The sequence below is a fragment of the Myxocyprinus asiaticus genome, chromosome 21 (genome assembly GCF_019703515.2).
Source record: "Myxocyprinus asiaticus isolate MX2 ecotype Aquarium Trade chromosome 21, UBuf_Myxa_2, whole genome shotgun sequence".
NCBI classification, from domain to species: Eukaryota; Metazoa; Chordata; class Actinopteri; order Cypriniformes; family Catostomidae; genus Myxocyprinus; species Myxocyprinus asiaticus.
Window position 1 is genome coordinate 29,951,983 of NC_059364.1, and position 24,458 is coordinate 29,976,440.

At 37.1% G+C, this 24,458-nt stretch overlaps 2 protein-coding genes across 8 annotated transcripts in view; both read right to left on the reverse strand.

Annotated features, from left to right (window-relative positions):
- The window catches only part of LOC127412325 (dynactin subunit 1-like), a 52,239-nt gene extending 46,864 nt beyond the window's left edge, over window positions 1-5,375 (reverse strand). For 3 of the 6 annotated variants that reach the window (XM_051648580.1, XM_051648577.1, XM_051648578.1), the window contains exons 1-4: window positions 4,957-5,374; window positions 520-795; window positions 340-418; window positions 211-242 (exon numbers count right to left, since the gene is read on the reverse strand). In XM_051648580.1, coding sequence (XP_051504540.1) covers window positions 211-242; window positions 340-418; window positions 520-795; window positions 4,957-4,989 — 420 coding nt within the window. In that variant the 5' untranslated portion in view covers window positions 4,990-5,374. Of the gene's footprint in view, window positions 1-210; window positions 243-339; window positions 419-519; window positions 796-4,956 lie in introns of all 6 variants that reach the window. The other 3 variants (XM_051648579.1, XM_051648583.1, XM_051648582.1) reach the window with 2 other exon arrangements.
- Window positions 5,376-18,158: 12,783 nt separating this feature from the next.
- Window positions 18,159-20,860, reverse strand: LOC127412326 (probable N-acetyltransferase camello). 2 transcript variants are annotated; one of them, XM_051648585.1, is made up of 2 exons: window positions 20,760-20,860; window positions 18,159-20,228 (listed from the first exon to the last, which is right to left on the reverse strand). In XM_051648585.1, the coding sequence occupies exon 2, from the start codon at window positions 20,223-20,225 to the stop codon at window positions 19,560-19,562; it is 666 nt and encodes a 221-aa protein (XP_051504545.1). In that variant the 5' UTR covers window positions 20,226-20,228; window positions 20,760-20,860; the 3' UTR covers window positions 18,159-19,559. The 2 variants fall into 2 exon arrangements, with proteins under 2 accessions (XP_051504545.1, XP_051504544.1); XM_051648584.1 differs by having other exon boundaries at window positions 20,528-20,841.
- Between the last annotated feature and the right edge of the window lie 3,598 nt (window positions 20,861-24,458).

The following is a 24,458-nucleotide window of genomic DNA, read 5'->3' on the forward strand; positions in this document are numbered from 1 at the left end:
CCTTGAAAGGGACTTTGGGCAGACCTTTTACTATTTAAGTAGGCAGTTAATGAACAGAATAAGTAAGGCTAAGTAAGTCTAAACATAAGGGGAACCTTTTCAATGGGTCACTGGATTTTGTAGGGAAAAATATGACACAAATATACACAGTCTGACACAAACAAAGTACACATGTACAAATGCAAGAATAGACACCCTTTCCTCACTCACCACTTTGTTTGACTTTGGACCTTCAATTATTTCTGAGAAGGAAAGATCAAATGAGATCATTACAATTTTACATGGACAACACGACTCTAAGCACATAAGTGCCTCTGTGTAATGAAACTGTGTGTCTACCTCGCTTGGGCACTTTGGAGATGGCAGCTTCAGGGGTGTCGGGAGATGTTGTGTCTGCTCCATCTTCTACTAACTGAATCTGCAAGTGGTAGAAAATGACAGTGATTTCCAGGAACTCCACAGAAGAAGATGAACACATTTTCATCTGTCATTGTTTATATATAAACATGTATGGGGTACCTGTGATTGGCGTACAAATATTCCATGGTTGTCCTGACAGGTGAAATATCGTTTGCCCTGCACAGTTCCATCGTTCTTGCCTTTAGGCTCTTCTAGAATGACTCCCACCCATTTTCCAGAGGCAAAGAGTGTGTTTCCAATATAGGCCACGGTCCCTCGATGACCTTTACCAATGACCTCAACCAGAGAGCCCACCTTCACAGGCCTCCCACCTGCATCTGAACTTATTCTGCTGCTACCGCTGCTGGTGGTGGTCTGATGACGAAAGAGAAAATCCTTTAAATCACACAAAGAAATGTTAGTTACATCAAGAAAATTTTATATTTTGCCAGACTTCAAATTATAAAACAACAGAAAATTCCAAATTAAGACACTTTCTGGTTGTCAAATGTAAGTGGAACTTGTCCATAGTTAATTATTCTACTAGGACACCTCTGTGAACTTGAGGGGAACTAACTTCATACATCCACTAAAATTACTTTGGAGTCAGTTGGTAAAAAGTAATTGCAAAAATGATTCGGAAAAGTGAAGTTAGTTCTGAGAAAATCTCTAGCATCATTTGTTTGCAGATGCCACTTGCTTTCATATTTTGTTATTTAATGCAATGGCATTCAAACATTGTAAGTGTGGCTTTAAGTGTTCAGAAGTGTCCAAATACTGTATTTTTGGGGGCCACTATCTTATATTGAATTAGGCAATCTGGGGGAGTTGAAGACATTTGTAGGCCCCCCACTACATAGCTAAACAAGTCTCTCATCTCCTCCAGATTATGTCTATACAAGTTAATGGTTAAAAAAGTTTGTGATGCAGACTTAACTGATCCTTACTGCAGAAGATGAACTCACAAAGTACAGCACTAATACCTGCAGTCACGGTGTGCAAACTCACACATACACACACGCTCACACACATCAAAAGCTTGTCCTAAGAGACTCGCTCTACTTCCATTTAGTCATTTAAATGCTCTTTTCTAATCACACAGAGGCCCAAAATGACTCATTTTTGAAACTATACTAAAAATAGGCAATGGCAACCTAAAGGTGAGACAGTATATTTAGTGTTAAGATATAATATTTTGGCTAACTATAATTGAAAACTAAATGTTCTGAAGAGGTGGGAACATTCTTAGGTTACAATCAAACAATAGAAGTGAACACAAATGATAGACCTGACCTCTCGAAAACAGAACACTATTTGTAGTGGCAGCAGTTCACTGCAATGTAACTTATTCATTCATTACATTTAAACTGATTTAATGAAATAAAGTCTCATGTAAAATAAGCTCAAGAATACATCAAGTGCAAAGGGACACAAGAGTTCTGGAAAACCGACTTATGACTCAGCAGAAATTAGTCACCATGTCACTATGGGTGGAAAGTGTGTGGGTTTAAGAATGCCATTCTTGTTGTGGATTTTCACATTGTGTAGAGCTTGTTAAAGAGCATTAAGTAAAATCTAAGAATTTTTATGATTTGAAGAACTAAAAGCTTAAACAGTAGAGCTTTCCCATGCATGTGTCATGTGCTAAACAGTCTTTTAAAGTTGACGTATTTCCTATTGAAACAGGTAGGGGGAGGGATATTCTCATTAATTGGACAAAAACCTGTGTAGTGCAAGATGAGTCATCAATATTTTTGGTCCATTTCCAGAAATACAAAGAATGCACATTTTAAATGTGTGTATCTGCAGTTAAATGTGTTATATGTTTTAAATCCGTGTACACATGGACTGAAAGTCACAAAATTCTCATTTTAATTTAATGGATTCTTGATAAGTGAAAATGTCCTATGCTCAACGTTTAAATAATAAGAGTTTCTCGTATACCTTTCTCTATAAGAAAAGTCTCGCAATATACAATTTATACAAAATATACAATATATTTATTTGATCATAATATGCATAACTATATACTATTTATTAAAAACAGGCTTACATAAAAGAACAGGCTTTTGTGTTGATAAAGAATAAAAAATATATACATTTTCAGTCCAGTGTTATATAACAAAGAGAGATAAGCTACTATTCTTCTTTTAAATGGCTTACTCCGAGTAATACTGGATTTAGAGGATGACAAAGCAGCAGACCCAAAAGGGCAACTATGGCAAATATACCAGGGGACTACATAAAGGCACTTGAAGACCCGTAAATGCATGTGACTTCAAAATACATTGAAATGGCTCAAAAACAGTAGAGAATAATCAGATGGCTTCCAGAGTCACTAAGATTTCACAATATTACTGTTTTTACTGTATTTTGGATCAAATCAACGCATGCTTGGTGAGCAGAAGAGACTTTTGAACAGTAGTGTACATCCAACAGAATAATTCTAGCATTATTTACCAATGTAGTATTTACTACCCTAAAAACAACTGGATGATTGATGTGACACTTTGTGATAATAATGTTTGTTCCAAAAGACTTGTTTAAATGCATGAAACTAGTTTTTTAGATATTACAAATATAAATTGTGACAAGACAGGCTGTCAGTCTGTGTGTTAGTGTTGGTGGGGATTTTTTTCAATGATTTCAGTGCAGTTACATTGTTACGTCAGAAGGTGGTGGCAAGGGACTGTTATGAGTGAGTCAGTCAGCAGACTATTCAATCATTTCAGTCAAAAAGGCTGCTTTATTCAGGAACAAACAATGCTATGGTTATTAATATGTCAGTCATTGCTATTTCAAGAGTGAATTCCGCATTTATATGCGGATGTAATTCCCGAAACTTTGCAGCGTGTACGTGGCCGTTGTTGGTCCTCTTAGCAGCATAAAAAACAAGTTTTATACAAATTCTTAATGGATTATTTATAGCATAGAAAGCACACAATAAGCACTCCCTTTATAATCACTAAAAAGCTGTCACTCATCTTCATCGCAATCTCTAGCACCCCCGTAGAACCAGGTCTATTAATAATGAAAAATGAGTAAGCCTAAATGTTTCCAATTTATGCAAGGAATACAAAAGCCCCGACATGGAGTGGATTGATAGAGTAGAAAGATATATAGAGAGAGAAAATGACCCCTCAAAAAAGTCAGTAAGAAGCTTTCTTTTCCCGACTGCGAGTGGAGGTTTTTTATTCTCCATTTTTTAGCTAAAGTTAGCTTCACCGGAGCGGCGCCAAGCAAGCAGTCATGTCAACGATGTCATGTGCTTAGCGGTCTTTAGATGTGGGGCGGCGCATTTACATTTTAAAGAGACATGACAACAAGCCTATAAACAAACTTAATATAAATTATTGTAAATAATTAATTCACGAAATTTACCGTATCCATTGCATGAATTTAATCAGATTTGTCATTATTATTTTTACTAAAATATAAGTATCTTGGGGACCCCCCTAAGTCTATTTTTTACTTCTTATGGGGGGTCCCGGATCCCCCCATCCACCCCCCCCCCCCCTCAATTTGAGCACTGCTTTAATCACTTCAAGGATCCTGTAAACAGTGCAGAAAAAAGCACAGTATTGGTAAAACCAAGCAATAGAGAGATTATGATGTTTGACGGGGCATTTCATTTTTTGGTTTGCGATATATCGAAATTCGATATATCGTCCCATCCTTAGTTATTATACTATATTTTAATATATCTGAGGTATTATCCTCTTCTGTTTCACAAGATGAGGATATATGAGCTCTTACAATGCACAACAAAACTACACAGAATAAATTCACATGAATAAATAAATACACACACAGAGAGAGAGAGAGCGCATTACAGTCTAACAGTACAGTAACTAGAGGAACATTGAAACTGTACATGATTGCGCTGCTCAAAGTTTTGAGAAAAGATTTATGATTTATGTCTGCAAATCTAGGCTGAAATGTACGTCAGGTAAGTTGTGACATACTAAGTTTAGGGCTAAACTTTTGTTCAGTTTTAATATTAGGTATTAAAGGTTTGGGCCTCATCCTGACATGTCATCACACAATACAAAAAAAAAAAAAAAAAAAAACATCTAATAAAGATCTTTAGCTATAGTGAACATATTGAAGGAATAATCTGGTCCATTTCTACAACTTAATTATAACATCATCAGATGGCATCAGACATTTCAGTTTAATCGTATTGTTTTGTCGTGTTACTCAGCAAATGCCTTTAAAAATTGCATTGCTCTATAACTGCCTCATATATATATGAAAACACGCATTGTAATAGACTGTAGCAGTTTTCACACAAGCAAACACGTTTTAGCCAACAGCTGAGCCAGACACATTACAAAACACTCATTTAGCCGACGGATGCTCTCGCCCCGACACATGCTACAACACCTGCATGTTCACACACCATCATACACTGCTCATAAGTAATACGTATACACTAAATAGAATGTACTAACTCTGCTTTAATACACATAAAAAACATGCATTTATTCAAATGTAGGTGTATATATGATAAAGATGCAAGACTCATAGTTTTAGATTGTGTCCACTGTCACTCACCCTGCTGTAAGTATATCTTTTCATCTGAGACATGCTGTTCCAGTGTTGCCGTTGACAACGATTCCTTGCTTCAGCAACCAGTGCAGTCTATTCAAACCACCCCCACCCACCAACCCACTACCTCTCTGTCTGTCTCTCTTTCTCTATCTCCATCCTTTGTCCATACGACGAGTTTCAGAGATGTGTGGTTTGGTCCAGATCCAGCAGAGGCACAGTAACCCAGACTGAACCCCAGGGGAGGACACTGGGAGAGTCACCAGAGCACATGTGAGCTTGGATGAACAAGCAAATACGTTTGAGCGTGTGACTTTTCAGCGCGATGCAGGAATTAAAATGAATTAGTGAGAGGTGTTTGTGTAAGTCTGTCAGACTGATCTGTGTTGGTAGGTGAGAGTGTGAGAAGAGTGCAACTGCGCTAATGTCTGTGCTGCCTTCTGCAGAAGAGCAAAAGAGGCTGGGTCCTAAAGCCCTCCAACCTTAAGTAATGGTCAAACTCACAAATTTCACAGGAAAATAACCCCTTTCTCACAAAACTTGTCTAGAAAATGTCCTGGTCCAATTTTACTACAAAATCAAAAGAAACAAATAATAAATAATTTTTTTGCAAACAAAAAAATTAAGCTTATTTTAAAGACCATTCAAATTTTTACACTGTGACATTATTTTCATGACTGTTACACACATTTGATTTTACCTACTTATTCTCATTACCACAGTGCAAAAAAAGATGGTCATTAAAGAAATAGTTCACCCCAAGATGAAAATTCTCTCATCATTTATCACCCTCATGCCATCCCAGATATGTATGGCTTATTTCTTCTGCAGAACACAAACAAAGATTTTTAGAAGAATATTTCAGTTCTGTAGGTCCATACAATGCAAGTGAATGGTGACCAGAACTTTGAAGCTCCAAAAATCACATAAAGGCATCATAAAAGTAATCCATATGACTCCAGCGGTTAAATCCATATCTTCAGAAGTGATATGATATGTGTGGGTGAGAAACAGATCAATATTTAAGTCCTTTTTTACTATAAATCTCCACTTTCACTTTCACATTCTGAAAGTGAAGGTGGAGATTTATAGTAAAAAAAGGATTGAAATATGAATTTCAAGTGATTGCATCACTTCAGAAGACATATATTACACCACTGGAGCTGTATGGATTACTTTTATGAGCTTGAAAGTTCTGGTCTGCATTTACTTGAATTTTAAGGACCAAAAGAGCTGAGATATTCTTCTAAAAATCTTTGTTTGTGTTCAGGAGGGGAAAAAAGCCATACACATCTGGGATGGCATGAGGGTGAGTAAATGATGAGAGATTATGTTTTATTTTTATTTATTTTTTTTGGTGAACTATCCCTTTAAGACATTCTCATTACAATATTTGAACACATGAAAAAAAGAGTATTATTTAAATTATTTATTATTTATACCATACATATATTATATTAGTACTCCTTTGGTGCTGCCTTTTACTGATTTTAATTAATTGTACAAAAGCATTGTTGTACATAAATGACTGTGTTACAGTAATGAGAATCACCATTGAAAACAATAGATACAGTACAAATAAAATGTCCGGACGTGTTACAGTAATGAGAATGTGCTCAAGTGTCCTGAAAATAATGTCACGATGCATTATCTTATTGGTCCTAAATGTTAGCTTAACTTTCTTTCTGCAAAATATAATTTCATCCTTGCTTCTTATTGATTTTGAGTTAAATATGAGCAGGACCTTTTCTTGACAACTTTCATGAGGTTCACCCTCTTAGAGTGACAGGAATTAAAAGACCAAAAGAGATCTCGTACAAACTAAAAAATCAATCCCCTACATACACATTACACAATAGCGCCTAATAACAGATCTAACCAACTTTATTACAGTTTACAGTGTAGCAATTACTACTAGTATAAAAAGTGAAGTTGCAAAGCAAACTAAATAGACATTAGAATTGCATTCACAACAGTTATAGTTAAGATTAATAATAAAGCATGTTATAATATAGTTATAACATGTATTGTAACACTCTTATTAAATGGATTTGTCAATTTATGTTCTATAAAACTATAAAAAGGTTTTCTCCCCAACAGATGTAAAATTGATTGCATTTTGTGCACCATTGAACAGATGACTAGTTAATTATTTATAATGGAATCATTTGCGTTATGTGTCCAAAGTTAATAAGATATTATTCATCACTGGGTTACTAAATGTATTAAACTCATCTTATGAGTTGATCACTGGCTTTAGCTACACACTTTCAGCTATGGTTCCCAGTGTCGAAACAACCTGGGAGTCCATGTTATTGATGCATCTTGGAGACAGAGTTTAAGGCAGCAGGTCTCTTTAAGACTGGCTCTCTATTCAGCCTTTCTCTTCTTCTCCAGGCCTATTTGAATGTGACGCAGCTTCTGACATAAAGCTGAACACAGAGAGTGAGTTCAGACAGAAGCGGTGCACACAACCTCAGCAAACTGACAAACAAACACACATACACACTCACACAGACAGGATTACTGCTCTTTGTAAATTACAACTGCACTGAAGCCCTGGGCTTATTTCTTTATACAGATTCTGCACAGAGAGCAAATGCTGATGTGTGCAATACAATTGCTGTATACCGTTATACAGTTAGAAGGCACAGGTGCAACGCTGAAAACATCTCACAAAACCAATAAACAAATGTGGGTCAGTTTGAGCAGACCTTTAGGTAATACACAAATAAATCTTATATACTGTATATGGATGAGTGACACACTCTATGAAACAGAGCCTCTCATGTGTATCAACGATAGACAATGCTTACAATAGCTTACATTTACAGCTCTCCCAAGACAGATATCATAAATGTGAAGTGTGTGATTTCTGCGCCACTAGCATCACCAAACAAATTATTAAAATAATCACTGCTTTTCAACTAGTTTCCTGATCCCTCCCCTCATCTGCCATTGGTCGACTGTCAGTGTTGCCAATGTTGCAGTGTCGGACTGGTTAGGGTGCTCAAACAAACTGACACATGTTTTGATAGCACCAAAGAGCCACAGTATTTACACTACTTTGAAAATCAACCTAAGAATGGCTTACTTATAGGCGTCTCTGCAAATTAAGCTGGGATAATAGAAAGGTTTTTTTTTTTTTTTTACAAAAATTGTAATTGTAAATTACACAAGGTAAGTTTGGGATTTAGTGGGAATGAGGACTGAATGCGATTAAATGCAGAAGAAGGTTAAGACCATATAGGGACTTAGAAGATATGAAGAACAGAGTGTGTTCAGTTATAAACTGCTATAGCTTGAATACTTCTTAAAGCTGTGATATATGTGCTGTGAACCATTATTAAGCTATTAGATCCTGGTGCATCGCTAGACCCCTTTTTTCACATTTCACTGTTACAATTAACTGGCACAGGTTAAGACTACTTACATGTCAAAATTTAGACACATTTTTACACTTAACATTTTCTGAATATATGAGCAAAAACCTAAAAGTGTAAGAATTATCCCAGCTCTGCCCTACTAATCTGTGTAAACTTTATGCAACCCAAATAACCTTACAGGCCTTAAGAACTCATAAAGTAATAGGCAAACCACTGGATATTCTGTGATAGTAAACTTGTATTATTGTGAAATAAAAAATATGCTTTATGGAAGTGCAAATATGTTTATGGGGATGGGGGCGTGGTCGTGTGTCTGTCTGTGGGGGAGAGAGAGAGCGGTGAGGGTCGGCACCTGGGTTTTATTATCTCTAACAGCTGTTTCTTGTTACAGTGATGATGGAGGGAGACTTTAAAAAGAACAGGAATACGCTAGAGAGGTGAGAGAGTGGCAGAGGAGAGTGGTGTCCGTGTGTTTGCTACACAAGAAGCCTGATTTTATCCTGCGTTACCAAAGACAAACAAAAGAAAACCTTTGCGTTCAAGTTGGCTACGGAGAGCCGTTTTATGTTAAAGTTTGTGTTGAGAGAGAGAGAGAGAGAGAGAGAGAGAGAGAGAGAGAGAGAGAGAGACATGGTCGCTGTGTGTGTGTCTGTGTGTAATGTGATATGCATTTAAGGGTTAAGGAAATAAAACAAAATTTAATGTGTTACTAAATCAGAATTTTCTGCAATTTTTCATATATTCATTAGGGAAAAGACAGAGAAGGGAAAGAGCAGGGTGGAGAGACAACAGGAAAAAGCACAGAAGAGATTCCAGGTAAAAAAGCAACAGATGATGGTTACCAAACAGCTACAATCCCTTGAGGAAGGGCATCCAATTCTGACAAATATCTTAACACTATGCTTGTATTGAGAACATAACTCACAATGATTATAGTGCACAGCATTTCAAGTTGAGGACATGAAATTTAGGTTGGAGAAGGAGAAGAAAAGTTTCTGTTCCCAAGTCTCTTCCCGTGTACACGACCATGGAGGTCGTTCCCGAGTCTCCGCCCATGCCCACGACCACAGAGGTCGTTCCCGAGTCTCTGCCCATGCCCACGACTACAGAGGTCGTTCCTGAGTCTCCGCTCATGCCCACGACCACAGAGGTCGTCTCCCAGTTTCTGCCCATCTTCTCAACCACAGAGGTCATTCCTGAGTCTCAGCCCATGTTCACGACCACAGAGGTCGTTTCCCAGTCTCTGCCCATGCCCACGACTACAGAGGTCGTTCCCAAGTCTCATCCCATGAACACGACCACAGAGGTCATTTCCGAGTCTCTGCCCATGCCCATGACCACAGAGGTCATTCCCGAGTCTCTGCCCATGTTCACGACCACAGAGGTCGTTTCCCATTCATCCAGGACTCTTTGTCTCGAGCCTGCCACGGCTTCACCCCTCGAGCCTGCCATGGCTCTGCCTTCCACGGCTCCGCCCCCAGAGTCTTCCATGGCTCCGCCCCCAGAGACTATTTCCCCAGCGGCTCCTCCCGCTCCCCCAGAGACTATTTCCCCAGTGGCTCCACCCGCTCCCCCAGAGACTCCTCCTACAGTGGCTCTGCCGCCTGACCCAGTCCCTGTCCTGCAGCCACTTTCCAGGCCTCCTGACCCTGTCTCGACCCTGCGGCCACCTCCCAGGCCTCCTGACCTTGTCTCGGCCCTGCGGCTGCCTCCCAGGCCTCCTGACCCTGTCTCGGCCCTGCGGCCACCTCCAAGGCCTCTTGACCCTGTCTCGGTCCTGCGGCCGCCTCCCAGGACTCCTGACCCAGTCCCCACATTGAGATCATCTCCTTGGTCTCTTGGCTGTCCGCCTGATCTGCTCTGGTCTCCTGGCCGTCTGCCTGATCTGCTCTGGTCTCCCTGGCCTCCTGGCCACCCGCCTGATCTGCTCTGGTCTACTTAGTCCTCCAAGCCTGCAGCGTCACTCTGGCTCTCCATCCCTCCAGCTCCGCCTTGGTTTCAAACCTCCCTGACTTTGCCTTGTTCCTCTGCTCACCTTGCCCCTTGTGCCCCCCTGAACTGCCTGTTTACCACTTGTGCCCCCCTGAACTACCTGTTTCCCCCACACTCCATGGACAATTTGTTTTTGTTTTTTGGAGTGTCTGGAATCCGCTCCTTAAAAGGGGGGATCTGTTACATATTCCCTGTTTTTGTGTTGACTTTTATGTTTAAATTCTTGTTTAGTTCCTGTTTCCTGTTAGTTTGTAGTCCTTTTGTAGTTTCATTTTATGATTGGTTTTCCCCTGATTGTTTCCACAGGTGTTCCTCGTTCCCTTGTTTGCCCTCATGTATTTAAGCCCTTGTTTTCCCCTGGTTTCTTTGTCAGTCTTCACATGTGTTGTCTTGTTCTGTGCTTGGTTTCCCATGTTTTTGTTTCATTCTATTCTGTTACTTTGATTATTTTTGGTTTCCATTAAAAGCTGCATTTAGATCCTCATTCCACGTCTGCCTCGATACAGGTAGCCAAGGATATGGCTTGTAAAACCAATAAAATCACAACATGTTATTTGAAGTACATGATTGGATTAAACTATCCAATCACAATCCCCTATCAACAGATGTCCAGTTAGTGAACTGATTGAAGAGTCAGTTTGAAAGAGCACACAGATGAAATTGCGGCTGGAAAAATGTCAAGGAATCGTACATGTACATTTAATGAGGATGTTCAAATAAAGTTTACATTTCTAAAAAAGGAGTCACAGACAGAGCATAGTAAAGTGAGGTGTGAGATTTGTGGAGCTCGCTTTTCCATTGCCCATGGAGGCCACACCAACATCGTGCAGCATGTTCATACAAAAAAGCATGTGGATGCTGCTAAAAGTAAGTGTGCCACACCAAGTGTTAGCAATTTTTTTGTGAAGCAAAGTTCTGAATCTGACAAGGTGCACGCAAGTGAATGACTTTTTGCTTATCATTCTTTTGTGAATGGCCATAGTTTTCGGTTGGCTGACTGCACTGCGAAATTGCTCAAGAAATTGTATGATCCGAAACTGTCATATGCAATGCACTTGCTTTTGTGCAGCTGGTCTATCAAAAATTACTGCAGCATGTTTCCTCTCTCTTGGTCCAACTCTTGAAAGAATACTACACATTTTCAATGGTCTGCGTGCATATATTCTTTCTCAAGGAAAATGCCCAAAGTTTCTAAGAGACATTTTCAGCAATCCTTGCACTAAACTTTGGATTGGCTTCGCACTCAAGCAAACAGCCACTTTTAACCGTGCACTGGAGATAGTAGAGCAAGACCACATATCAGCCACAGAAGTGGCTTTGCACATTAATGACCTGAGAAAAGTCTTGCAGGACAGGCTGGAGGAATCATTCATACCCTCTGACATTAAAAAGCAGTTGGATGCCCTGGTTGAAGCTGGTGACATGCGAGCGGATGATTTCTTTTGTGCAGTCAGAAACTTTTATTCAGCATCAGTGGATTACCTCCAAAACTGGAGCCGTTCATTGGAGAAAACAGAAAAACTTGAGTGGGCCCTTCTGAGAGACATCCCAGAGTGGAAAGACATTTAGCGCAGCCTCGAACACTTCTAATCCAGAATCCCCGCTCTCAGTTTGATTGACGAAACCACGCTCTATGATGAGTGGGCTTGCGTGATGTACATATGTACCTACCTTGCACATATATTACCACTTGCACATGTACATATGCCATTCTATATGTCCTATTATATATATATATATATATATATATATATATATATATATATATATACACATTTCTATTTATACTCTTACCATGTTTTATATTCTATGAGTCACTGTAATGTTCTGTGTGCACTCAGAGATCTAGGCATAAATATTGATGTTATATTTTTCCTTCTCTCCTCCTTGAATGTGTTTAGGAAGCCACTGGTTCTTAAAATCTAGGGTGTATTTTGTGGGACTCCAGCAAACAATGAGTGGGAAAATCATGATTTTTATACTTTTTTTTTTCTTCTCAGGGTGAATTGTGTGTGACATCAGCAAACTGTGACATTCAACAGGCAAATCTTGATTTTTTATTTGTTTTGAGGTGAGTTCAAGCAAGCTGTGTCTGTGATTCCGAGTCCAAAACTGTAGTTTCATGGTCTTGGTCTTGTCATGGACTCGTGAGCAATTTGACTCGGTCTTGACTCGTACTTGTAAAAGTGTGGACTTAACCCCGAGTCCAGTCTAGTCCCTTTTCCAAAAATATACAGTGAAAGCTTCAAATTATCTGACAAACATTTTTGACTGACAATATCAGAGATCTTGACGTGTGTGCCGCTTCAGTCTGCCACGTAGAATCAGAACTAGTGATGCCCAGTTCACAAATAAATCATTCTATTGAGTTGGTTCTTTTCACCGAATTCACCAAACAGGTTAGCAAAAAGGTCTGAATAAATTGGGTATTCAGTCCAATTAGTTCGGACTGCTATCTCACTGAATAATCGATTAATTAATTGCAGGATAAAGTGGATATTTACCTACATTCAACAAAAGACTGCTTTTTTGAGAGATAACTTTGAGAAACTTCCATTGCTGCTGTGTCTTGTTAATAAGGGGCTTTCACACCAAACACGTAGTTGCGTCCACCCATGCTGTTTTTCAGTTGTTTTTCTATGTAAACTTGCTAAACAGATGTCTTTGACCATTGCATTACGTATTGCTGTGTTTTGGCGTCTCGTGCAGGAGCGCCACAATTTTTTTTTAAAGTAGCCTACTTTTGTCAAGTTAAAAAGAACATCAACTGTTAAAAATGTGTCTCGAGACACCTGTGTTCTACCAATGTCTTTCTAACAAGTCAGTCCACTGTCAACCATCTCTCGAACACTCTCAGGAGGCTATTTCCAGCCATGCCAGTGCAGCTCCTATCTACTTGAATGGAGAAAGACCAAAATCTCAAAAACGGTTGGTCAAGATTACAATCAAATAACATATTTCAAATCAGCAAAAAAATCTGACAATACTGGTATCATAAATTGTGTTTCTTTACCTCAGATTACACTACAAAACAACAATTTTCCAGCTTGTATAGCTAATGCACATGCACGTTCTAGAGTTGATTGACAGGTGATGTCTGTTTCTAAAAGGTGATTGGCTCTTTTACCTGTAAGGCGGGACTTCCTTTCTACATCCGTTGACCATTGGGCACTCAGAACTTCTTGTTTGAGCGTTCCAATTTCTCCCATTCATTTCAATAGAAGTGGCTCATCTATCTCTGCTAAATATTCTTTGGTTATACTCTATTCCCTGATAGCACATGTACAACACCCAGATGTCTATTTGATGTGTGTGTTTACATTTGGAAGACGTCTGTTTTACATTGTTTGCTCGTCTGCAATACGCCTATAAGACGTATGTCAATAAGTAAGTCTCGGATGTCAATAAGACATTCAGAAAATATGTTTATGATTATTAGACGTTTATGAATGAGAATGATTGTAAATCTGATCTTTTTAAGATGTTTAGCAGATGTTAGATGCTTTCCAGTTGAAAAGATCTTAAACAGACATTTCGGAGATGTAGGGTAAGATAGAGGATGACACCCCCCGAGGTAATATGATTTTTTTTATTCCTATTTGTTAATGGGGAATCTGTGGACACAGTAAAGTATTTAGATTTTTGGAGTAAAAAAATGTTGTTTTTATTTTTAAGTGACAAGGTAAAGTTAGACTCTTGGGGTAAGATGCTCCCCCACTCAAGATTGGGTCAGAAGGTTGTTTCTGGTGTCATTATTATTCCATTTTATAATTATTAACTTAAGGGTTATTGTTAAATACTTCTATGCATTAGATGTACATTTCAAACATCTTCTCTATTCCTTATAACCTAATTGGCTAATTGAGTGGAATTCAATCTATATTCATAGTATTGCTATTATGACATGCCTTTAATTAAAAATATGGGTATCTTTATATGTATATATTCATAGGCCTGCACAGTATATAATTCACAGAATAAGTTTACCTTTCAGATGAATCTCTGGTATTTAGTTATTTGATTTGCCTGTCATTGTTAAGTTATTAAATTATTCAACTAAATTGTGAAAATAAAAAATTACATAAAATATTTGATTTTATATTTTACTTTAAATTTAAAAAATACATTACAAAAGTGATATAAAAATCAGATGACACCTGGGACAAGGGGGGGGGGGTCATCTCACCTCAGTAGTGGGGTAAGATGGCTCCTTTCAGAATTTAAAATTTTGTGCTAAAATTAGCAAATGTTTCTATTTAATTCCCTTGATAATATGTTGGATGATGCATCATCGTAAAAGTTTATCTATATATCTTACAATTTAAAAGTAAATGAAATGAATAAATTGTTCTTAAGGGAGGCGTCATACCCCAGCTTACCCTACGTGTGTTATCTTGGTTCGTTGCACTTCGTTGATCTGATCGGTCTATAGTCTTTTAGAAATGCTCTAGCCATTAGTTATATGAATGCTACACATACTGAAGAAAATGTAAAAATACTTCTTTTAATGTCATCAGAATTGAATGGTTTCTAAAAAATAAAAAATAAAACGTTTCTGTGTACCCCGAGATGAAATTTTGCTGGCAAAAGTAAGCAGAAATGCTACATACAGTAGTGCAATTGAGGAAATTATTAACAAATTGAATGTAAATGTTTATATTCACTTTCTGCGTAAACATTGTCATATTTAATACATTATTGATTGATTTTTAGACACATTTTAGTTAGTGCAGTAATACTGTATTTTGAGTCAACTGTATATAGTTCTTTAGACTATACATTTAATACATTCATAAAAAACTCTTGTCTTAGTCTCAGCCTTTACTGGCCTTGGTCTCGACTCAGACTTGACCCTTTTCTGGTCTCGGTCTTGACTTGAACTTGACCTACTCTGGTCTTGTACTGGACTTGGATGAACACTGCCTGTGACATTCAATATGCAATTTTTCCCCAACTGTATCACAATTGTTGTTGTGATACAGTTCAGAGTGTCAGATTTTATAAACAACTGACTTAAAAAAAATTCTCAAAAAAATATTCAAGATATTTGATTTCTATATATATATATATATATATATATATATATATATATATATATATATATATATATATATATATATCACATATTAAACAGTTTAAGAAGCTTTCAGAATCTTTCTGTATTTTTATTTTATTTATATATTTCTTGTTTTTTAATAAAAGTGGTGGCTGTATCAATGACAACTACCGTAGCAATAAGAGTGTTTAATGGTCAGTGATTGTAAAAGTTACAAATCAAAATAAACAATTTAAATCAGAATATTTAGAATATGAAACAAATAAAAACAAATGACAGTCTACAGTTTAAAGCTGTAGACTGCAACAGATAGCAGAAAAGCAGTTGAAAAGAAAAACATCTGTTTTTTTTTTCCATGCTGTGCAGTTCACAACACTTATGGGTTATGAATACAATTCACATTTTCTTTTGTTCCTCTTCTCACATTAACATGACATAACACCACCAATCCCGTGTGCATACTTAAAAACTATTAAACTGATCAGCCTAGCAAGAAGTGATGGCTACATAAACTCCTCATTTTTAAATCCAAAGATGTCATAGTTTGTGAGCATCAAATTGGAGCATTGAGGTGAAAAACACCACCTTTTCATTTTATAAGGCTGCAACCTCGAAACTCCCTTTCCACAGAGTTCCCATGCACCTGCATCCTCCACAGGGCATAATGCCCTTCGTCTCGACAATAGATCCTTTCACTTCTGCAACCCCAGAGCAACTCATTCTGCCAGTCTGCATGTGCCAGACTGAGCCCAAGCTGAATACCCTTCTCAAAACAATACTGCACAGCCATCCAACCAGCCAGCTAGCATAACACCATCCATCTCTTCTCTGTCTCATGCATGAGAAGGAAGACTCCACACAGCACCGCTTGAGTCCACGGCTGTTTCAGGGCCAGAAGATACACAGTTCTAACACACTCTCTGAACCCAGTGAAGTATATCGTCCCCACAGCAGAGTAATCTGCATCCTGATACTCTCAGATCTGATATACCACACCATCTAAATGGAGTGAGTGGAATTGTGAGATAAACAGGAGACAAAGTATGTTTCAGCATGTATCTTAGGCCCTGCTCTAGTCGCGTTTTCTTTCTTCCCCTAAATTCACTGTGCTAAAGCAAAGACCAAAAAAAAAATCCTCTATAGTCCCTTTTTAGTCTGTCAAAGAGAAGATCTTCTAGCAACTAGCAATTAGCTTTCTAAAGCCAGACACCCAAATGTTTCACAAAGCACATTAACAGGGTTGTGAGGGTTACTTTTGAAATGTATACCACTACAGATTACAGATTACATGCTGTAAAATGTAATTTGTAACGTATTCCGTTAGATTACTCAAGGTCAGTAACGTATTCTAAATACTTTGGATTACTTCTTCAGCACTGGTAGATTTTTTCACTTGTTTTGACTATAAAAACTCTGTCAGTACAGTAAGACAAAATACACATGTTAAAAATACATTCTCTGAAAAACCTAAATATCTTATGCAGTGTTGTTTCTAAAACAAAATAAATCTAATTGATGTTGTTTTAAGGATTTTTAGATATTTTTACAGGAAAACAATAAAAAAATGATTATCAAGAATATGATTTTTGCCCTAATATCAAAGGTCTTACTAGAAAAAAAGAAATTATAATCCAACGTGAATTTTCTAAATAACAAAATATGATCGTGCATGTAAAATGGCTAGAAGTAGCATTTTAGCTTAGCGTAAAGCTGACAATTTACACAAGGTTTATTTCTATTTCTTCTTCTCCAAACTTACTTCAAACTTCCTTCTCTGTCTGCTCATATGAATGTAACACATAAGTGTTTCACCGCTGTTCAAATACACTTTGGATCGCATCATTTATATGTATACATGTTTTCCATATGAAAGGACTTCATTTTTATTTATTTTTTCTCCCAATTTGGAATGCCCAATTCCCAATGTGCTATTAAGTCCTTGTGGTGGCGTAGTGACTCGCCTCAATCCGGGTGGCAAATCTCAGTTGCCTCCGCGTCTGAGACCGTCAATCCCCGCATATTATGTGGCTTGTTGAGCACGTTACCACGGAGACATAGCGCGTGTGGAAGCTTCACGCCTCCACGCTCAACTCACCACGCACCCCACTGAGAACGAACCACAATATAGTGACCACGAGGAGGTTACCCCAACTCCAGGGGTGGTAGTCAGCGTCTTTTACTGAAAGGACTATATATGAAATGAAACAAATGACAATAAAATGCAAAGTAATCTCTTCAGTAATCAAAATACTTTTTGAATGTAACTTTATTCTAATTACCAATTATTTAAATTGTAACTGTAGCGGAATACAGTTATTTATATTTTGTATTTTAAATACGTAATCCCGTTACATGTATTTCGTTACTCCCCAACCCTGCACATTAATATGTCAAGTATGGTGTTTAAAAGATGAGAGTACTGACTAAGCTTACTCTTGTACAGGCTTCTCTTGCTTGAACTGTTATTCAAACCCAGACCATCATTTAGTGACATAAAAGCTTAAGTGTTTTACTATTTTTAGATGTGCAAATACATGACATCTGAACAAAGTTTTGTCTCACTTAATAACTCGGAAGTATTATAAAACGTGTACACCTGAAAACTGTAATATTTTAGATAAATCTTGTTCCCTTTACATTTCAAAGGACTGAGGCTGAAATGACCGTTATGGAATTTCATGGTCTTTACAAGTGATAGTTCAAACAAAAATGAAAATCCTGTTATCATGCAGCTTTCTTTGTTCTGTGGGAAACAACAGAAAAAAAAAGAAAAAAAAACCACACACACAAATGTTTATGTAGAGAAGTGTTTATTGATTTATTTATTATTACAAATTCCTTTTTTTTCCTCATGAAAATATGCTATTTTTTGTTCCAGATGCAAGTTGCATTGCATGCTTGGGATTTATAATAATTCACAGGTCACAATCAAATCTTTTAATTATTTCAGAAATTAAACAATCTGTACATTTCCACACAGAAAAGAAAAAGGTCAACTACAAGATTAGAAGGTTGATTCTGTTTAATTATATATATAAGTATATAATAGCATAAACAATAAGAGCACAGAGCAGTATTGGTCTAAATTCACTCCTGAAGAAAATGCCGTTGTAATCATCATCTGCCAGGCTTGTTGTACAATCATCGTTTTTGTGACACCACAGAGGGGGAAATATAACACTTTATTCATATTCTAAGCAGTTCCTGTTAAACACCATCTGACAGTTTCAAGATACTCACATCTTTCTAACTGCATCTCATCTACCAAATATAAATATACTATTGCCAAGTTTCACTGAACCATAGAGAGCACAAGCTATGTAAAGGGGATAGTTCAGTATTTACTCACCCTCATGCCATCCCAGATGTGTATGACTTTTTTTTTTTCCTTCTGTAGAACACAAAGATTTTTAGAAGAATATTTCAGCTCTGTAGGTCCAAACAATGCAAGTGAACGGTGGTCAGAACTTTGAAGCTCCAAAAATGCATAAAGGCAGCATAAAAGTAATCCATAAAAAAATCCAGTAGTTAAATCCATATCTTCAGAACGATATGATAGGTGTGGGTTAGAAACAGATCAATATTCAAGTCATTTTTTAAGACAAATATCCACTTTCAAAATGTGAAAGTGGAGATTTATAGAAAAGAAGTATTTAAAGATTAGTGGTTCTCGCTCTCAATGCGGCATGTGGTAAGTTGTGTGTGGATCGTGGAGAGTAGCATGAGTCTCCACATGCTAAGAGTCTCCGCGGTGTCATGCACAGCAAGCCAAATAAGATGCGCGGATTGACGGTCTCAGAAGCAGAGAGAATCTTTCTCATTAAGCAACACAAGCTACCACAAAAACTACAGCAGTATGTCCCTCAAATGCTTTCAAGTGCTTAAATATTCTATTAACTATGGCAAGTGTAACATTAAAACATAACATATGTATATTAGTGATGCTTAGACAATAATTGAACACATGTATTAGTTTTATTTGGGTAGTAAACGTAGGTTAAAAAAATAAGACAGCAACATCAATGAACCAAATGTGGACATAATTTGAAAAAGAGGCTCCCTTTTCCAAGGTTGATGTTTTCAGCTAGACAAATGATGATATTGTTATGCTCCACTGTGTTTAAAAGCCTGGCTGCATCATGGAGAGGATGGCGATCTTGGTGAAGTTCACAGCCTCAGTCACAATTCTGTTTTAGGTTGAGCCGGTACTCCAATATTGTGAAATTAGTAAGTCTGGCAATTACTTCTGGAACAACAAATTCTCTGATCTTGTGGTAGCCCATATGTTCATAGAGCTTCTGTGCATCTGTCTGGACCACCGATGTGTGAAGCACTACTCCTTGAAAACCCCGTTCACGAGCAAAATCTGCCACTGTACGGCACAGTGCTTTGGCAATACCCTGTCCCCGGTGAGACTTTTTAACGGACATCCGCTTTAGTTCCAGGCAGTTCTCAAATTGCGCGGGTAAACACGCTACTGTACCAACAACACAATCTTGACTCTCGGCTACCCAGAAGCAGGAGTTTGGAGATTCCAGGTAGGTCTGTCGTATGTGGTTGAGATCTTGATTAAGAGAGGTCTGGATGTACTTTGTGAACATGTAGCTCACACCCTGCCTGCCTGCAGCCAGAAGCAGGGTCACTGTAAGTATGGGCAAAAGAATGGACATGGAGCTGGTCAGCAAAGCGCAAAACACACACACCAGAATCATCTGTGGCAGGGGCTGTTTGAGAATGTGCATGAAGGAGGATGGGATATGCTCGCTCATTCCCAGGGTAAAAATCTCCTTCACATCCTCATCATCATCATCTTGGTAGAGACGAATCTGTAGCTCAGCCATGACCTTCAAATCAAGCATGACATCAGAAATAACATACATATTTAACTGAAAATGTATGACTGTCCCTTCGATGCATATAACTTTAGTGTTGACCGTGTTTTGTAAGTGAACCACATTTCATGGACTAATTCCAGTTAAAGTTATGAAATCTATTTGACTGATATAAATGTTTGCTTCACGTAGAAAATAGTTACAAAGCATTAAATCTCACTTTGCCAGTTTCACTGATTTGTATATTTGTAAATTAAATTAGTGAGACACAGCAACAAGGCATAGTAACTTACAATGAATTAGTAACTTACGAAAAATGTTTCCTGATAAGAGGAGATTCCCGGGTTATCGACCTCTACTCGATGACTGTGAGCAGCCAGTAAGGAAATATATAGCAGTTGTGTGTTTACGGAAGCTCTCGGGGGATTACAATGGCGTTTACAACACACATGAACTATAGCAATATGTACATAGATCGTGCATGATTGAAAGTCATTTTTCTTATCTTGATTTGTTTTTGTTTGAACAAATAAACAGACATACCTGTACTGCAAATTATTGTATTAGATTAAAATGAATGCTTCCGTTTCCACTGCTCTTCTTGCCCTTCAATGACATAGTTACAGGGAACACTACCGTCATCTACTGGAGAGTATGAATTATAAGGGACGATCTGTCTTTCCCTAGGCGTTCAGTTCATGCATTATTTTCTAGTAATCAGCAAGATCATGTGGTAGGACAGAAAAACCCACAACAGATTCAGGCATGAGTACAGAGAGAGTAAATGCACCAAACAAATACACAGGGTGCAAAACACAATACAGTTTCAATAGTTCACACTGAGCCATGTGTATCCATAATTTCAATAATCAAATAATTAAAAAAATATATATATGTCTGTGAAGATTCTCGGTCATCAAGGTAATTATAAAATATCTATAGAGTTATTGTTATCAACTGTACATGTGAGATGAAGCCACTTGGATCATTTGCAAAACATCTTCGTCAATATAGACTAGACAAATATTCCGTGTGTTTTCAGTAAGGAGAAAAATTAGGATAATGATTAGGGTACAACGGGGCTAAGGGCACATAAAAGGCACATTTGATTTGATTCTCTTCCAAAACACTAAACAGCAACAAAATCAACCACAGCACTTTCCTAAACACCTTTTTGTCATCTTTGCGTGTGGTGTCTAAAGGTTTGATTTTGAGGCAATTTGATCTAATTTTGTATATATTTTTTAAAATGTTGCAAATTTATGTAGCTAATGAAAATCCCTGAAATTAACACATTTATTTTGAGACAAACTACTTATTTATCATTTTAAGTTTTTGTTCAAGGTCATTAAATCAAAAGTTGTTTTTAAATAACTGTCCAATAAGTGAAAGGATAGTATTTGGGTAAAAAAAAAAAAAAAAAAAAAATCCCCCTGTTGCAAGGGTTAAAGGCCCCTATAAAACACATTATTTTTATTAAGTGGGGCGAATAGATTTATAATATATATATATATATATATATATATATATATATATATATATTTTTTTTTTTTTTTAAAGTAGGCTCGCATTGACTGATCCAATCTCAGTGGAGATTAATTTGTTCATAGAATACTTGAGATGTTATGAAATGCCAAATGTGATTGAAAATATTTAACCTTTTTCTGAAGTGGCTGTTTTGAATAACTATTATCTTAATTTGTTACTCAAAAAAGCATCTTGCTGTTTCAAAAGTATTTGCCTACTTTGACAAAGTTTGCCCTATACCTATTGTTCCTATATTTACACGATTTCACTTCATAGCCAATAGATGGCAGCAGTTCTCTTAACTTTATTTTTTGTTGTTGTTGTTTGTTTGTTTGTTTGTTTTTTTACATTTACAAAAACACAATTCTGTCATATCCTCATACATTCAACACAAAACGAATAAATACAAATTTAAAATAAGAATAAAGAATAATAATAATAATAAAAAATGAATAAAGGGCATCAGAAAGAATTATTAATTCATTTACCTTCTTGACTTTGTTTTTTAAAATGTATGTAATTTAAACCAACTAAAAATAAATAACAAGGGCTGTTTGGAAATGGGGGGAAAAGGGTTTTAAATCACCCCACTTAGTCTGCTGAATATAATATTTTTCTAGGAACAAAAACAGATCAATAATGTAAATTTTCTTTTTGAAATATTATAATCATAACAATGAAGGAAATCTATTGAGATATTGAGGGCTCAGCACCACGTCTGAAGGACTTGCTTGTGAAAATTAGATAATTTATATTGTTAACATCAAAACTATATCAAAAAAAGAAAAAAGTTAGTCATTCAAATATATGGTTAGGGGAAATATTCCAAAGATAGCAACTATGTTTGTTGAAGCCAATTTAGAGTTCTCTTAAAGGTGAACTCAGTAATGTTTTCCTCATTATAAAGTTTTACTCCTAAAGAAATGAATTGTGAAATATATGTATTTGAGCACTCACATAAAAATTAATACTCCAGTAATCTTATAAAAGCTGTTTTATTCTACATGGAGAGGGTCCCCTCATGGGGGCTGCCATTTTAGAATCACATGACCAGCTGAATATTATTTGCTTAATCTAGAGACTATTTAGCGAGACAGGCCACTTCTATTAAAATGAATGGGAGAAATTGGAACATCCAACGGTCAAGGGATGTAGAAGTCCTGCCTTACAGGTAAAAGAGCCAATCACCTTTAAGATACAGACATCGCTTGTCAAACAACTTGAGAACGTGTATGTGCATTAGCTATACAAACCAGGAAATTGCGGGGGTTTTTTTTAAACGTAATCTGAGGTAAAGAAGCACAATTTATGATTGTCAGATTTTACTGCTGATTTGAAATATGTTCTTTGATCGTAATCTTGACCAACCGTTGTGGAGATTTCGGTCTTTCCCCATTCAAGTAGATAGGAGCTGCACTTGTATGCCGCTTGTTTACATAGAAAAATAGCTGCCCAAGAGTGTTCCAAAGATGGCCGCCATGTGAACTGACTTGCTTAAAAGATTTTGCTTAATCTCAGTAATTGCCCTGTTATTGGACACTTTCACTCATGGACTCGTGAATTTCACTCAGCGGACACATAACAAAAAATTAATGAGTGCACCTTTACCTGTAGTACACTTCTGCCATCTACTGGAGAGAAAGAAATGGAGATTAAATGGGAAAGCATTCTAAAAAAAAAAAAAAAAAAAAAAAAGTAGCTGAATATCTGTCAAATTTAAAGTCTCAGTTTTACAACCAAATATAACTGTAAAACTCTAAAAAGAAACTTAAATTTAGAACAAAAATCCCATCGTATCTCAAGCAGAAAGGAGCGTTGGTTAATCTGTGGAGGCATCTAGTCATTGCCACTTACATGACCAGCCTGTAACTATTTTAACCTGCATTCATCAATTAGGCTACTTAACTTGGTTATACTACAGCTATTTCTGCTCTTAAATATTTTAATGCTTGTTTAATCTTAATGTGGAACAACTGTGCAATGTTATTCTTTTTACACATTTTACCCAGTGTACAGCCCACTCTTCACCTGCTGGTCAGTTTCCTTGCTCGTCATGACTGAGGATCACCATTATTCTCTTCCATTACAGAAACCCGAGAAGGCTGGTGAGGAGTTTATCTACCTCAATATTTCAGTTCCTGCATCATCCAAAAATACCCAATTAACCCCAACTTGCAAAATCAAGTCATAAGACCCTGGCAACCCATGTGCCAATTTATAGTATTCTTACATGACTCATTTATCAAGGACCATCAGTTAATGTTCACATCAACCATTAGAATGGGGAAAAATGTGATCTCAGTGATTTGGACCGTGGCATGACTGTTGGTGCCAGATGAGCTGGTTTGAGTATTTCTGTAACTGCTGATCTCCTGTGATTTTCACACACAACAGTCTCTAGAGTTTACTCCAAATGGTGCCAAAAACAAAAAAACATCCAGTGAGTGGCAGTTCTGTAGACATAAATGCCTTATTGATGAGTGAGGTCAACAGAGAATGGCCAGACTGGTTCGAGCTGACAGAAAGACTATGGTAACTCAGGTAATCACTCTGTACAATTGTAGTGAGCATTTCAGAATGCACATGTCAAACCTTGAGGCAAGTGGGCTACAACAGCAGAAGACCACATTGGGATCTTTATTAGGACCACAGTGTTCCTAATAAAGTGCTCAGAGTGTGTATATTACAGTATATAACACTGTGAATTGACAATTA

What these genes read in the sequence shown, in the direction of transcription:
- LOC127412326 (XM_051648585.1), bottom strand. Translation starts at nt 20,225, where the DNA reads ATGGCTGAGCTACAGATTCGTCTCTACCAAGATGATGATGATGAGGAT.